The sequence below is a fragment of the Sceloporus occidentalis genome, unplaced genomic scaffold, assembly GCF_023333645.1.
Source record: "Sceloporus occidentalis isolate IW3139 unplaced genomic scaffold, rSceOcc1.0.p SCAF_6, whole genome shotgun sequence".
Taxonomy (NCBI): domain Eukaryota; kingdom Metazoa; phylum Chordata; class Lepidosauria; order Squamata; family Phrynosomatidae; genus Sceloporus; species Sceloporus occidentalis.
Genome location: NW_028316986.1, coordinates 76080966 through 76096520, shown reverse-complemented (window position 1 = coordinate 76096520; position 15555 = coordinate 76080966). Strand labels below are relative to the sequence as shown.

Sequence of the window (15555 nt, the reverse complement as noted above, 5' to 3'; positions counted from 1 at the left end):
CAGGTCAGAAAACCCTGAGCTAGGACGCACAGGCATCTTTAACAATTTAAGGTCGCCTCATTTCTAAATCTGGAATCAGCATCCTCTCTGATTTGAACCTCAATGTCCTGGAAAAGGGATGGCTTATGAAACTATCTGGCCAGCAATTCAATTAGAGGTGAACTTGAGGCTAGGGAGGGTTCAAAGGGGGTTTGCCATGGCCTTCCTCTGAGGGTAAGAGAGTGTGACTTGCCCAGGATTCGAACCCTGTTCTCCAGAGCAGTGGTGTCCCTAGGGTTGGTGTCACCCAGTGCAGTAACTCATGGTGTCACCCCCCGTTGCCTCCTCTCATTTCACACCATACAGAATCCTCAGTAATGCTTTTTGCACTAATGTTACTCGTCAATTGTAATTCCCATATACTACTGAATGTCATGCTAATAGTTGTGACATAAACAACTAACAAAATTAACATTATATCTTCAAATTACAATATCATATGTACAACCTAAATGTATTTACATATACAAGATTTGGTTAAAATGTGATGTTTTAAATTTTTTTTTAAAAAAGAATAAAAACAATTTATAATTCAATTTAAAATGTTGAAATTTTAATTTAAAAAATTTAGCAGGCCTCTCTTTTCCCCTCCCACTGAGCTTCACCCCATTCCCACCATCTCTTAAAGCATTTTAAAGGGAAGCAGGTGAATGCCACTGCCCATTTCTGCCAAAAGATAGGTGTTTGAGGAGCAGTGGTGTCTCCCCCCTTACAGTGTCACCTGGTGTGGTCTGCACCCCCACCCCCACCCTTAATGACGCTACTGCTTCAGAGCCATTGTCCAACACTCAAAACAACACATCGGCTCAGACCAGAGAAAAAAGGAAAAAAGGCCTTTCCGGAACCTAAAATGTGGAGCTTTCAAAAGTATTGCTAAAGACAGTGAAGTGGACTCCTAACCTAGCCATGGGTGTTTCGGGACTTCTTTAAAAAACCTTTGGGATACTTTGGTGATCACCGAAAAGCTGTAGGGACTGCATGTCATTTGTGAGGCATGCTTTGTTGATTCTCTCAGCTGAAGGAGCTGCTCTTTAAAGATGGACTATGCTTCCACCTTTGAGACTAGCATGAGCTTTCCTAAACTTCAGCCTACTTCCTTAGATACATGAAAAGAATAATGAGCCTCAGGGGGAAGTTTAGTTGAAACTGAGCTTTTTCCAACCACGAGAAGCCTGCACAGAGCAGTACTAGGCCAGAGGCTGTAGGACTATTTGGCAGCTGACATCAAACAACATATCACCCCAAACCACCTTGAATACACCCAATTATTTCTGATTTCAGAAGGTAAGTGAAGGATGGCTTGGAGGGGAAACTACCAGCTTGTAGCAGGAATACATGCCCCCCCCCACATGTCATAGAGAAAAACTGAGACACATGTAACCAAGCAAGCTCAGAATGTGGTCAAAATATCAAAAGTTATTAATGAGGAAGAACACACAAGCTAGAAGAGGCTGTGGCAGTTTGCTTTTGCCTGAGCCTACTGGGAATGGCAAAATTCTGCCTTCTCTTCTCTTCATCCTCTTACTGAGTTAACTGAGTACAAACTATTTTTGCACTTTGAACTCAGCTTGCAGGAACTGAAATAAGCTGAGCACAAAGGAGGAAAGTGGAAGGAAGGGAGAGAAACTGGGACATCTTAAAAGCAGCTGAAAAGTGTGATGACAGAGGAGTAATAGGGACTGTTCCTGACCAAATCAAAACAGATATGTATGAATATCATGTTGGATTAAGAAAGAATTGTTCTTGAAACCTTGGAAACCTGCTACAGATAGTTTTGTCAGTACTGGGCTGGGTGGATTAGTGGTTTGACTCAATATAAGCCTGTGTGTTTTGTCTCCTTATGTCTTTTGATTGATGGATTTCTAGTTTAATAGAAGAGAGAAAAGGGCCCTTGCAGTTGCCCCCCAACAATTACCAAACTGATCAGGCACATAGATTACGTAATGATAGTTTTCTCAGTTTGGTGAGAGAGATTTCCATTTAATTTTTTTATAAATATATCTAAATTAGCACCTGTACATACAATTTAGCACATAAACATTTAATGTAAATTTGTGTCCTCCGGTTGACATAAAGCTTTCCTCTTCTCCAGCAGTGAACAAGTGACCACCATCTTTGTGATTAGCACAAATATCTACAAGAACTTAACTCCATTTCAAAACCTAGCTCTGTGCAAAATGAAATGCATTTCTCCTAGGCCAAAGTCCAAATTATGTGGAATTAAAAACATAATTAAAAATGACAGAGGACACATAAATGTGAATTCTTAATTTATCTGATCCACAAGCCATGTCTTTAGGGCATACATTGCTAAGAGAGGCATTCTCAATGCAAGAGGAATTTGGCGTCAGATCCCAGATGCTTTCAGACCTGCTCTTGTTCTACTTGTGGTCCTTCTGCCATGCTTTCTTCAGCTGTCAGAGCTCTTTCAAGAAACAGCCAGATGGGCTCTGAGGTCTTCTTCCAACATCCAACAATTAGAAATATAAATGGAGTAACAGCACAGTTGATGCAATCTAGTAACTCAGTTGTCGCGATTGTAATAGACACGTTGCTTAGAGCAAACCAAACAGAAAAAGTTTGAATAATTCTAGTGGGTGTGTCAGTTACAAGAAACAGAAGAACTGTTGTTACAATGGTGATGTCGAGCCTTGCTGGAGGCGTTGGCTGCGTCTGCATTCTGGTAAAAATGGATACGGTAGAAAAGCCCATGATGAAGAGGAAGATCACCAATTCGAGGATGATTATCAAGATAGTAAAAGGTACACAATGGACTATATATTCCATATTGGTGATATAGAATCTTCGAGGGCAGGCCAAATCATCCACCACTGATATCAGGCAGCTCAACCCCCACAAAATGCCAGTCACCATGACTGATGTGTACTGTGGCCGGTAATGTTTAACCAATGCTGGGAAAAAGATGACAAGATACCTTTCAGCACAAATGGCTGTTAAGATATAGAATCTGGTGTTGTGTCCTAAATACTGCACCATCTGTACAAGGTGTTGAAAAAGGTTATAGACTCTAACCTGTAAATAAAGCTTTGGAAAAGATACAAACACATGGATGAGTATGGCAATATTGGCAATGGCAATATTCAGGAAATATAGAAAAAACCTAGAACTTTTCCACTTGCTCCAAAAAAGACAGCAGACAATTCCATTTCCTATAAATGCCACTATTGCTATTGGAATGCTTGAAATGATAATTAGGTCTTTCAAAAAGTGTTCATTTGCAGGTTGTTTGGGTATACCGATAGTATACCAAATGTGTGTCTCTGTCATCTTGCTGCTAGCAATGAGTCCAATAATTCTTCTCCAGCTGTAAAAATCAGACATAATCTGACATTATTATGATATTGAGTTGTTGGAATAAAGATTAGAAATATTCAAAACAGATCCTGATCAGGTGAGGACATTACTTTAGCAATATTAAATTCAAATTCTTGGTGGGAAAGGCCAACCTAGCATTCATACGCTTTGCTTGCCAGATGGTCTGGCTTGGGCTTTATAGGGGCATCCTTTTTTACTTTCATTTAAAGCAGAGGTGGGCAATAGGTGGTTAAAGCTCCTGAGACCCACTTCAAACCACTCCGATTATATGTTTTTTGTCCAAAAATATATTTCTACTTCTGGAAATTTCTCCTCTAAAAGAAGGTGTGGAACTTGCCAAAATTGCCTTTAGATTATAATAAAGCAATGCCATACCCACCAACATGATGAAAAGAACCTAAGAACCGCTGCTTTGGCACTCCTCTCATGCATCCAACCACCTCCCTCTTGGAAGATTTTTACATTCTCTTTCCCCCTCCTTAGATAGGGGTTTCCTGCATGCAAAGCCCTCTCTTTGTCTTTCAAACTAACCATCAGATTTAGGTCATTCACTGTTTGGGACTAACAGACTTTTTCAACTGAACTGCATGCAGTTCTGGGCACCACAATTTAAAAAGGATGTTGAAAAACTGGAGCGTGTCCAAAGGAAGGTGACTAAAATGGTGAAGGGTCTGGAAACCATATCCTATGAGGAACGACTTAGGGCACTAGGGATGTTTAGCCTGGAGAAAAGAAGGTTAAGAGGTGATATGATAGCCCTGTTTAAATATTTGAAGGGATTTCACATTGAGGAGGGAGCAAGCATGTTTTCTGCTGCTCCAGAGAACAGGACCTGGAGCAATGGATGCAAGCTACAGGAAAAAAGATTCCACCTCAACATTAGGAATAATTTCCTGACAGTAAGGGCTGTTCGACAGTGGAACACACTCCCTCAGAGTGTAGTGGACTCTCCTTCTTTGGAGGTCTTTAAGCAGAGGCTGGATGGCCATCTGCCGGGGATAATTTGATTGAGATTTCCTGCATGGCAGTGGGTTGTACTGGATGGCCCTTGTGGTCTCTTCCAATTCTATGATTCTATGTTTTCCATCTTCCTCCTCTTTCAACTTTGTTTGAAAAGATGGTGAGATAATTTCTTTTTACCTGAACTATTCACTAGCTAAATTAGGATATAGCCTTTTATGTAAATATAGAGTACAGCCATTAATAAACCTTTGTTTTGAATGACAAGCTATTTGTGTTGTTTTTGAGTCAGTCTCAGTTCTTAGGGAAGCATAGGGCCCAAACAGACAGGCCAAAATAAAGCTGCTTCAGCTCTGCTTTCGAAGCTGTTGAAGCAGCGACGGCGGCAGCTCCTGAGGTGGCGATGGCGGCTCCTGAAGGGATGCTTTGGAGGTTTGCTGTTTAAATGACACATGCATCTTAAGAGGCCAGAAACTGCACCAAAGCTGCACTCCAGTCCTTAGGACTTGGTGCGGCTTCCAGCCTCTTAGGACGCATGCATTGTTTAAACAGCATACCCCCAAACTGACCCGAAGCAGCTTTATTTTGGCCTGTCTGTTTGGGCCCATAGTTAGACAAAGGCACAGTTCTGCTACTCTGATAATTTAAAAGCTAAACTAACATGCTTGGCTTCAATATTTTTGATATTTTAATATCCTTACCAAAGGCTGAAGCCTTAGGAAACTTAAATTACCCCATACTCCCTCCAGCTCTCAAGATCCATGGGAGGGGGGGATACTATGGGAGGGGGAAAAGAGGGAGAAAACTGGGTAGTGGGCGCTGTATCTCCATCCTGCTGCAGTTTGATTGGAAAGGCATGAAGCTATACCCTATGCAAACTGGATGCCTAGGAAGGATCTGCCATGCACTGTACCCTCTGAAGTTTTTTGGGAGTGTTTTTTTTTTTTTTTTTTGCAAAACTCAGCAAGCTGGACACGTGAACATGAGAATGAGAAGTGGTTATATCAACCTTACCTTGACAACCTTAATCTGGTCTTCTCAGGACTATCATCCTTTGAAGGTATGCCTTCCTTCACTATGGTGACATGTTTCCTTTGTAACAAATGGAATGTCAGAACCTCATGACCTCACAGCAGTTGTTAGCTAGAGAGTGATGAGATTTAAGGTCCAAAAGACTGTATCTGTTGTAATCTGCTTTGATTCCTCTGCAAAAATTGGAATAATAATAATAATAATAATAATTATTATTATTATTATTATTATTATTATTATTCTCCCCATACAAACCTGCCAGAGTTTTAATATCCCCACCACCTTCACAGTGTTGCCTGGTGAGAACTTGAAAGAGAGCCTTTGGAACAGGAGGCTAGGCTGGTCCCGTTTCTGCTTTCCTTTCACTGGCAAAGACTTCTTTGTTTAATAAGGCTTTTAATATGTAGGCAGAGAAGCTTTTTACTGGGGTTGTGTTTTGTACTATTTTATTTTAAGTGTTGCATGTCTTTTAAATGATTTTATACTGTTTAATGTAGGGATTTTTATTGTATTTTCTTTTAAATGTTATGGTTTTTAAATTGATTTTCTTTGGGAATCATCTTGGTTCCCATTCTGGAAGAGTGGCGTCATACAAATGCAATAAATAAATAAATTTACAAGCCTGTCTGTCCAGGTTCTTTTAAATTTGATTGTCATATTAATCTGTGTCTGACGCCAAAGAGCAACTCCTCATTCAAGGAAGAAGCAGCCATGCCAAGAGCGAAGAGCAAAAGCAGGAACTAAAGGGAATGGTTGGAGCCAGCTTCAAGTCAGAATTCAGGATTATAGAGGGAGGGATGATCTTCAGGCCAGGAGCAATCCAGAAGAATTCTCTTGTGCAAAAATGCACAGTGCAGAGATTCTCCTCTGTGTCTTTTAACATATGCAGAGCTAGCAGTAGTTATATCAACATCTGGATAGACAAACAATTCCCATTCTTGCCATAACTGCATTTTGTAATGTCCAATATTTTTCTTGAATGTCCTACATTTTGCAGTGCCTTGTTCTCCTTTGTGGTTATGACATCTGCTCACCCTGCATGCCCCTTGAGAATAAAGGCGGACATTGTGAGCATTTTTAAATATATTCTCCTGGGGGGGTTAATGATGAGTGGCTATAAAAAGGAGAAGGAGCCCTTAAGAGTTAATGAGAGCGTCAAGAACTGCTGAGAGCAGTGAGATCTGGCAGAGGGGCAGATAGAGTTGACCCTCTATAAGATTCAGTACTGGCATCACTAGTGGGGTTCAGTGGGTGCAGACTGCACCAGGAGACACCATAATGTGTGTGTGTGACACCACTGCTCCTCAGACACCTACCTTTCAGCAGAAAGAGGCTGTGGCATTCATCTGGTCTCCTTTAAAATGCTTTAAGTGGTGGGAGTGGGTTGAAGTTCAGTGAGAGGGGAAAGGAGAGCTTCCAGAATTTTTTAAAAATTAAAATTTCAAATTTCAATTTTTTAATGCTTAAATTTTGTTTTTAAAAACTGAAATGTTAAATTTTAAAATTAATTTTAAAATTTTCTTTTAAAACATCACATTTTACTCTTACCTTCTATTTACCTACCTACTTTCTCTTATCTTCCCTCTAATTATCCTTAATATACTGCTCCTGTTCAACTTCTTTCTGTTTTTTCTCTTATCCTTTTCATTTACCAGCCAATACCACATACAGGTAATCTCATTAATTATTTTAACATCCATAATTGACTTCAACAACATTGCAGAAACCAACATTCATTTTCTTTTACTTCAGAAAGGAAGTAGATGTGAAGGAGGGAAGGGTAAGAGGGAATAGGAAGGTAAAGGAAGGTGAGTGGAGGGAGTTAGGAGGAGAGAGAGGAGAAAGGAAGGGAGGAATTGATGGAAGAAGTAGATGAGAGATAGATGGAAGTTAGAAGGAAATAAGATATACTAGCCTTAAGAAATGAAAGCTTGTTAAGGTTTTGATTATTAAGTATATCCTCATTGTAGATGAAAGGAAGATATAATGTAATGACTTGAGTATGATTGGTATGTTTTAATTGTTTTAAGTGTACTCATATATTTGTTTATTATATGTTATGTGTTTGTTCAGTTAATGTTTGTATGTTTGGGATTTATAATAAACTTAAATATTAAAAAAATTATAATCAAAATATTTTAGCCAAATCTTCACTATGCATATGTAAATACATTTAGGTTGTGTGTATGATATCGTAGTTTTAATTTTGCTAGTTGTTTATGTCACAACGATTAGCATGACATTCAGTGGTATATGGGAATTACGATTGATGAGTAACATTAGTGCAAAAAAGCATGACTAAGGATACTGTATGGTGTGAAATGGGAGGAGATAAATGGGGAATGACACCATGAATTACTGCACCAGGTGACACCAACCCTAATGACGCCACTGGGATTCAGATTCTTTTGTAAGGAGGGAAAGATTTGAAAAAGACAAAGGAAGCCCCATGATATTAAAGGAGTGTGGAGTGTGTTCTGTGGGAAGCAAGTCAGTGAGGGAACTTGAACAAAGGAATTTATCACATGGAGGTTTTTGCAGCTTTTTGCAGCTCAGATCCGACGTGACTGCGGGTCCAACGATGCGAATTCACACGATAACGTAATGTATTATCGTACATGATTAATTTCTATGGGCGCTCCTTCTGTTGCACTTCCGCAATGAATCCAAAGTGAATCCAAAGTGACTCCTCATTTCGATGAATTCGGGAAAAAATGAATTCTCAGAATCTGCATTCAAGCTCGCTTTGATTCCACTCCGAATTGGTCTGGTGTGGAATGCAACTTGGCTTCTGCTCTGATACACCACCACAAATCCCCCAGTTGCAAATTTCCCATGATGCAGCGCTGCAATTTCCCCCCATTTCCTTTCAGTGGTCCTTTCACATTCAGGGCAACTCATTTTTAAAAAAAATATATATGTGTGTATGTGCGTGAATTTGAATATACAGATATGTCTATCTATCTATCTATCTATCTATCTATCTATCTATCTATCTATCTATCTGTGTGTTGAAATTGCTGAAATGGAAGGGGGGAAAGGGGGATGAAGAAGACACAGAAATATTCATGAAACAAATATTCACACAATCACGCAATTACGCGAAACAGGGAACAATAAGTTGCACCCCTTTTCACTCCGGAAACGTACAAGGTCACGATGCGTTCAGACCCCCACTGAGCATGTGCAAGGGTGCCGATTCAAATCATTGAATCCCACCGGTGTGGTAATACAATTTGCACTCATTCCGCTTTGCTTGAATCCGCACCACGTAACTTGCCTTGAATTCAACTCCCCTTTGATGCGGAAGGACAACAGAAGGGCAACCAGGTGTGATAAAACATTCATGTTATCACATGAATTCACATTGCTGAATCAGGAGTCACCCTAGATCTGAGCTGCAAAAACCTCTGTGAGGTCCAAAGTCATTTTGTAACAACAAGCCTTGAGAACCAACTACCATGAAAGCTACTATCATAACTTCTGCATATAAATGAAAGTTATTTATAGTTTTTTGTGGGTTTTTGGGGCTATGTGGCCGTGTTCTAGAAGAGTTTATTCCTGACGTTTCGCCAGCATCTATGGCTGGCATCTTCAGAGAATGCCAGCCACAGATGCTGGCGAAATATCAGGAAGAAACTCTTCTAGAACATGGCCACATAGCCCGAAAAACCCACAGAAAACTATGGATGCCGCCAGCCATGAAATCCTTCGACTTCACAAAAGTTATTTAATTCTTGTTCACAAAGCAGTGGCCTGAAGCAATTTATATATGACATCAAAACACGCTACCAAGAATATTAAAAATACTTAACAGTAAAGACACTTAAGTCAGTCAGAGGACCAAGGTTTAGAAAAATAGTTCTGAAGGAAAGGAAGCCTCAAACTATTTAGGATAAGGCAGGAGAAGAATCCTGTGGAGCCTGGTGATCAATATATTTGGTGCCAATTGGTGGGATCTGAAAGACCCAGTGGGAGGGGATCTGAAAGAGCTAAGAGATCCAGTCGTTACAGCTTCATTTTTCTTTGCTTCATCCTTTACATCAGGGGTAGGCAATCTTTTTGAGCCGGGGGCCGGGTTGCTGTCCCTCAGACAACTGTGGGGCCAAAGCCAAAAATATATAATTAAAAAAAATTTTTAAAAAATTAAATATATAAATAAGCCAGGACAAATGTAGGACAAAATTTTCAAATGGAAGACACTTTTTTAAAAAAAATGGAGGACATGCGAAAAAAATTGCTGATTTTTAAAAAAATGTTAATATAAATGCATGTTTCTGAGGCTTCTATAGACAATTGCCCCCAAAGGCCCCGGCGGCAATCGGCGGCAGGACCGGGCTGGAGCCGGTCCCAAGGCCTTGCCGGGCAGCATTTGGCCCACAGGCCGCAGGTTGCCTACCCCTGCTTTACATCATTTGTTACATGCTCCTAAGTTTTACCTTTATCTATGGTCATATCAAAATCCACCAAACCTGCCCACAATTTATACCTGAGTATATACAGTACTCTGCTTCTGAAATCTCTCTCTCATTCCCTAACACAAATGGTTAGATGGATATTTAAAGAAACAGACAGATAGCTTTTCCAGGCTGCATGAGCTTCTACTTCTGCCATCTTTCTGATTATTGTTTCTTACATGACAGATTGCCTTTACTTCTTTTGCAGTGTGTATCAGTGATTCTGGCAAATTGAAACTGCTAGTATATCTCTTTGCTAGCACAGAATCAAGTGGTGTTTTTTTTTTAAAAGATTAAGAACTGTGACTATTTTAGAAAAGATAAAGAATGCTCTGTGTATGTTCATGCCACCCCAGCCTGTATTATTCAATGGATTTTTTATCACATAAAGCTAAAAAGCAGAATTTTAACAGGATAATAGTGTTTTAGGCCAGTACTTATCACATGACACCATGCCTGTTCTTCTGCTGCCCTGAGTTCCATTTGTTACTATAGTGCACCTTTTCATTGATGAGCAAAACCTGTCAGTAGGCTCTCAATCTCACTATTCCATTACTGCCTTGGCCTGATAGGTCCCTTCTACTACAGATCTGCTTCTCAGGCAGTCATATGATGTGAGTGGGCATGATTCTGCTCCTTCCCCCACCCACCCACTCACAGCAATCATGCCACCATGGAGAGCAGCCAGTTTCAGGAGGCTGTTGGCAGCCAGGAAGGCTTGCCTCTACACTTCCTCCCAAAGTACAGGGCTGAATAGGTGAATGTGCATGCATCAGCCCTGCGCATCAGAGATGGAAGGAGCAGTACATTCACACAAGTGGTATTTGGTAATACGGAAAACATATCACAGGATCATGGATCACCAAAACACTATTGTGAGATAAAGTGTAATAAGAAAAGATGTGAAACTGATGTGCTTCCATTCTTAAACTAGCACGAATATGGGAGAACAGTAGGCTGGTGTAATACAATTCTTAATCACATAGGCCCTTATCACACGTGAAACTGGAACTCCAATCTAGAGCCATTCCGAAGCGAGGGGGAAGCAGAGTCACTTCAAATCCAAGGCAATTCACGTGATTAACTATCACATGTGAATTGTGCTCATTACTGAGGCAAAGTGGAGCAAATGCAAAATAAATTACCACACCAGATGGATTCAACGATTCACATGCTCAGTGGGGCTCTGGACACTGTCGTCCTTCCCTGCTTCCTCCGTTTGCCCCCTACTTAGCTGTAATTCTTACCTGCTACCTCTGCTTTCCCCCTCCTTAGCACCAGGATGCAGGGGGCCATTGGGGGCGAGATCGGGGTGCAGGAGGAGGATGAGGATGAAGGAGCAGGACAAAAGGGGCCAGGGAAAGCTGGATCGGGGTGCAGGAGGAGGAAGAGGAGGATGCAGGAGCAGGACAAAGGGGGCCAAGGGGGACGAGATCGGGGTGATCTTCCACACCAGAGCAATTTGGATTGAAATTGAAGTGAGCTTGGAAAGGTTTTTTTGAATTCGCTTGTTACCAAATTCACAAAAATCATGAGTCACTTTGGACTGGCTTTAGATCTGGCTCGGAAGTACTCCCCATAGAAAGCAATCACGTGTGACAAGACATCACGTTTTAACATGAATTTGCATGGTTGGACCAGGAGTGACTCTAGATTGGAGCTGCAAAACCTGTCGTGCGATAAGGGCCTCTGTGGCTGGCAGCTGACTCATCTATTAGCTTGTTCTATGCTTTCCCTGCAGCATTTTGTAGAAATATTTATTATTATTATTATTATTATTATTGGTAGAAATATGTTATCACCACACAAATCCACAGTGTAGTTGTCATGCAACTAGAGGCCCTTTCACACTATACAATTAAAGCACTTCAATGCCACTTCAACTGCCATGGCTCCATCTAGTGGAATTCTGTGATCAGTAGTTTAGTCATGCATTAGAACTTTCGGAAAGAGAAGTTTCCCATGAAACTAGCAATTTCAGGATTCCATAGGATGCAGTCATGGCTGTTCATGTGGAATCATAGTGCCACAGTACCATTGTGACATGATGTGAAAGGGCAGTAAGATGCATGTGAAAATGAAAGCTGTTTTTGAAAACCCTTTCTGAAACAAACTGGGAGGCAATTAATGTGTTGATCAAATCCACCTTCTCTAGGAACTTGCACATTTGATGCACCAACAGAAACTGAGCAAAGTACTCCTGGCCAGTTGTGACCTAGTTGATCAGAGCCATTGCTGGGTCCAAGAGCACCATCAAGCTCCAAATCTGGTCCTTCAGAGGAAGTCCAACACTATCCAGATAAAATATGAAAGACACAAGGTGACATAAGATTTTTGTTTCTCTCTGTTCCTCCCTTTCCTACTCAGTCATTTTCACTCTCATCCCATACATTATAGACAGTATGCAAAGGGATCTCGTGGCACATTTGAGACTAGGTGAGCAAAGAATGTTATAGCATGAGCTTTCCTAGATTTGGTCTTCTTCAGATGCATGGAGTCAGATGCATGAGGAACCAGACCAAGTCTATGAAAGCCTGTGCTGCAATGTCTTTAGTATCAAAGGTGCTACAAGATCCCTTTGCATATTAATATTCCAGATTAACAAGGCAATGTCCTGAACATTACAGACAATTCAAAACAGCAGTTGTGCATGATTCTCTTAGACATGATTAGATCTTCTTAGAAAAACAAATAGAATCCACAATTAAAAGGTCTTATGGTTAAAGATGTCAGGGCTGAAAAACTTTTTTCCTTATCTTTTGCAAAGCAATATGAGCAACTTCAAACTAGTCAGTCTGACTGCAGTTGCTCTCTAATTGTCCTTTAACCTTTGAGTATGCTTATGCCTTTCACCAGTGTTTAATCTTACAAAGATGCAGAATGTATACAGTTACTTTCAGGAAGAATAAATATAATAATGAATAAGCTATTCATAACAAAGAAATGATAAGATGATACTTTGGCACCTAGCATATCCTCCCACAAAGCTAGAATAGTTACTTTTTAAATTATTAGAATCCAGCAGTAGTGGCCATGGTGGCTGAGGGAATCAGTGCATTTCATCCCAAAATTGTGATCCTATCCCTGCTCAGTTATGGATGGCCTCAGCATTATATTTATTCATCTTAAAAGTAACTTTGCAACCTTTGAAAAGTTGTACCCCATTCCACTCTGAAGAGTGGATGGTGCTGCCACTCCCTCAAAAGGTCAGATTGACCCTTCCATAATGACTTAGATGTATGAAGTCACCTAGAAATAATGAATAGTAACACAATCTGCAATACTTTTATTCTGGAACTGGAAATGATAGCCAACATTCCTTGGTTTAGAGTCTTTTTCAGTTTACTTCTGGACTCCAAGATACTCTGAGAGCTCTTTTTTTATTAGTTGTATGTAAACTGCTCTTTTTTATTTTACATGCCAGAGCTTTTGCAAGAAACTGATGAACAAGTGCCACAGTTATACGGCTATGCCAACATCCAACAAAGACGTAGACAAAAGGGGTGGCACCGCTCTTGATGGCATCAGATAGCAGAGAAAATAAAAATGGGACTGGTGCATCAAGTCTTGGGTCCAAGTAGGCTGTGGCATTAATAATTCTAACTGAAAAAACAAAAAAAAGGTACAGAATCACAGTGACTGTGATGGTGACATCAAGCCTCTCAGAGCATCCTTCCTTTGCTTTTCTCTGCATTCTGATAAAAAGGGCCACAGCAGAAAAGAACATGATGGGAAAAAATATCAGGAGGTTGACAATAATTTCAAATACAACTGTGGCATCACAAGGGAAACTACCTCGATGGTGAGACGAAAGGAATCCTGGAAAGCAGGCAACATATACCGCAATTGACACTAGGCAGGACAAGAGCCACAAAATGGCACACACCACTCCTGAGAGATGCTTTGGTCGGTGGTGATAGTAACAGACTGGGATAAAAACCATGAGGAACCTTTCAGCACTGATAGCGGTTAAAAAATAAATGCTGGAGTTGTAGCCAATTAAATAAACATTCTCCATTAGACGTGAAAAGTATAAATCAGGATAGGTTGATGTCAAAAATAAACTAAAAGCAATAATGTAGTAGATGACCACAATAAGATCAGCGATTACCAAATTGAGGACATATATTGTGAACCTAGTCCTCTTTGTCCTGGTGCAAAGAAGCCAGAAGATAGTTCCATTCCCAAAGAATCCCCAGATGCACATTGGGATACATATGATGATGATTGTTTCTAGGAAAAAGCCTTTTTTGCTTCCCATGAAATAGCCTTTTTTTGGCCAAGTTTCGAGTTGTGTGAAATTTTTTTTAATCAAAATAGCAGTCTGGGAAGACAAAGGAGATGTGTCTGTCATCATGAAAATATCAGTGTCCATTTATTCTTCTCAATCTGTCAAAAATCAGACATAATTTGTTACTATTAAGGCATCATAATATGGAATAGAGAGAGAAAATCCAGGATTAGCTCTCAGGCAAAAATATTTGTGTTGTAATATTCTACTTTCATAGCTGCTGATTAGGAAAAATTCACCATACTGCCAGAAATAGCTAGCTAGCTGGCTAGCTAGCTAGCTAGCTAGATCTTGTTCTAAAACAAGGATGGGTAACTGTCAGAGTCTAGGGTGCTAAATTGTTCCCCCAGGAGACTTTGAGGGTTACCTGCACACACCCTGGCCGCAACTTTCTTTTTAAAAAGGCACCCAATTTTCTTGTCAAAATAAACCCAAATACCATCTAGGAGGCATGGAAGCATTTTCTCCATGTTCCCCCCTCAGGCTATTTTAAGCCCATGCAAGACCTTTAAAAAAAAAAAAAAGCACAGGCAATTACTTTCCATTCACTTACTTTTAAAAAAAGAAAAAGAAAAAAGGCCCTTCCTAGGCTTAAAATGGTGCATGGTCCCACAAAAGGTGTTGAACATGCCCCCAGAAGACATTTCAGAGACAAGAAAACTGAACTATGGGGATAAATTTTGATACATTTGGGGCCATTAAGGCCACAAAATAAAAGATTTGGGGCTGCATGGTTTAGGTTTTTCCCCACCCTTTGTTTGTAGGACTTCTTATGGAAGGAAAACTGAAGGCCATTTTTTGCTGGTGTTTGCTCAGGTTGTCTCATGGATATCTTATTTTGAGCACTTTGAAGCAGTTATTGTGCTTTTCCTATGCTGCTGCATAAACAGTATGTCTTCTGTTTATCAAATTCTATTTTTCTTTTCCTAAAACTGCCATAATTTTTCAACTCCTGGGAGTGACTTGCAACAGGAGAATATCTACACTTGAATTTTACTAGATACTTGTTTTTTAAGAAATTTTGCAATCCTGTTCATGCTTGCCTCTGAATAAGCTAATAACATCATACCCTCCAATACTTCACAGATAAAAACCAGGCTACAGCAATGCTGTAGACTGGGGCATTGGGAAATGTATTACAGAAACACTCTTCCTGGGCTGCTGCAAGGCTGCAGAGATAGTTGGGTGGGTCAGATGTAATTGTTCAGAACCAAAAATCCCCACCTGTTACAGGATCATACGGTCACTTTACAATCTCAATCTGCTGAAAAAATGCCAGCCTTATGATTGTGTGCCTTCAAGTTGTTTCTAATTTATGGCGTCCCTATTTCAGCGTTTTCTTGGCAAGATTTGTTCAAAGGGGGTTACCTTTGTCTTCCTCTGAGGTTGAGAGAGTGTGACTTGCCCAAGGTCACCCAGTGGTTTTCTATGGCACAGTGG

General features: G+C 40.3%; 2 protein-coding genes across 2 annotated transcripts; both read right to left on the bottom strand.

Moving 5' to 3' along the window:
• Positions 1 to 2333: 2333 nt before the first annotated feature.
• Positions 2334 to 5374, bottom strand: LOC149310949 (proto-oncogene Mas-like). The gene is made up of 2 exons (XM_089528429.1): positions 5350 to 5374; positions 2334 to 3364 (listed from the first exon to the last, which is right to left on the bottom strand). The coding sequence occupies exon 2, from the start codon at positions 3325 to 3327 to the stop codon at positions 2404 to 2406; it is 924 nt and encodes a 307-aa protein (XP_089384555.1). The 5' UTR covers positions 3328 to 3364; positions 5350 to 5374; the 3' UTR covers positions 2334 to 2403.
• Positions 5375 to 13161: 7787 nt separating this feature from the next.
• LOC149310948 (proto-oncogene Mas-like) lies at positions 13162 to 14181 on the bottom strand. The gene has a single exon (XM_089529465.1). It carries the CDS (start codon positions 14179 to 14181, stop codon positions 13162 to 13164), a length of 1020 nt encoding a protein of 339 aa, XP_089385591.1.
• Between the last annotated feature and the right edge of the window lie 1374 nt (positions 14182 to 15555).

Bases quoted from the DNA above. Each gene is read 5' to 3' on its own strand.
- LOC149310949 (XM_089528429.1), bottom strand. From the start codon at position 3,327: ATGACAGAGACACACATTTGGTATACTATCGGTATACCCAAACAACCT.
- LOC149310948 (XM_089529465.1), bottom strand. From the start codon at position 14,181: ATGATGACAGACACATCTCCTTTGTCTTCCCAGACTGCTATTTTGATT.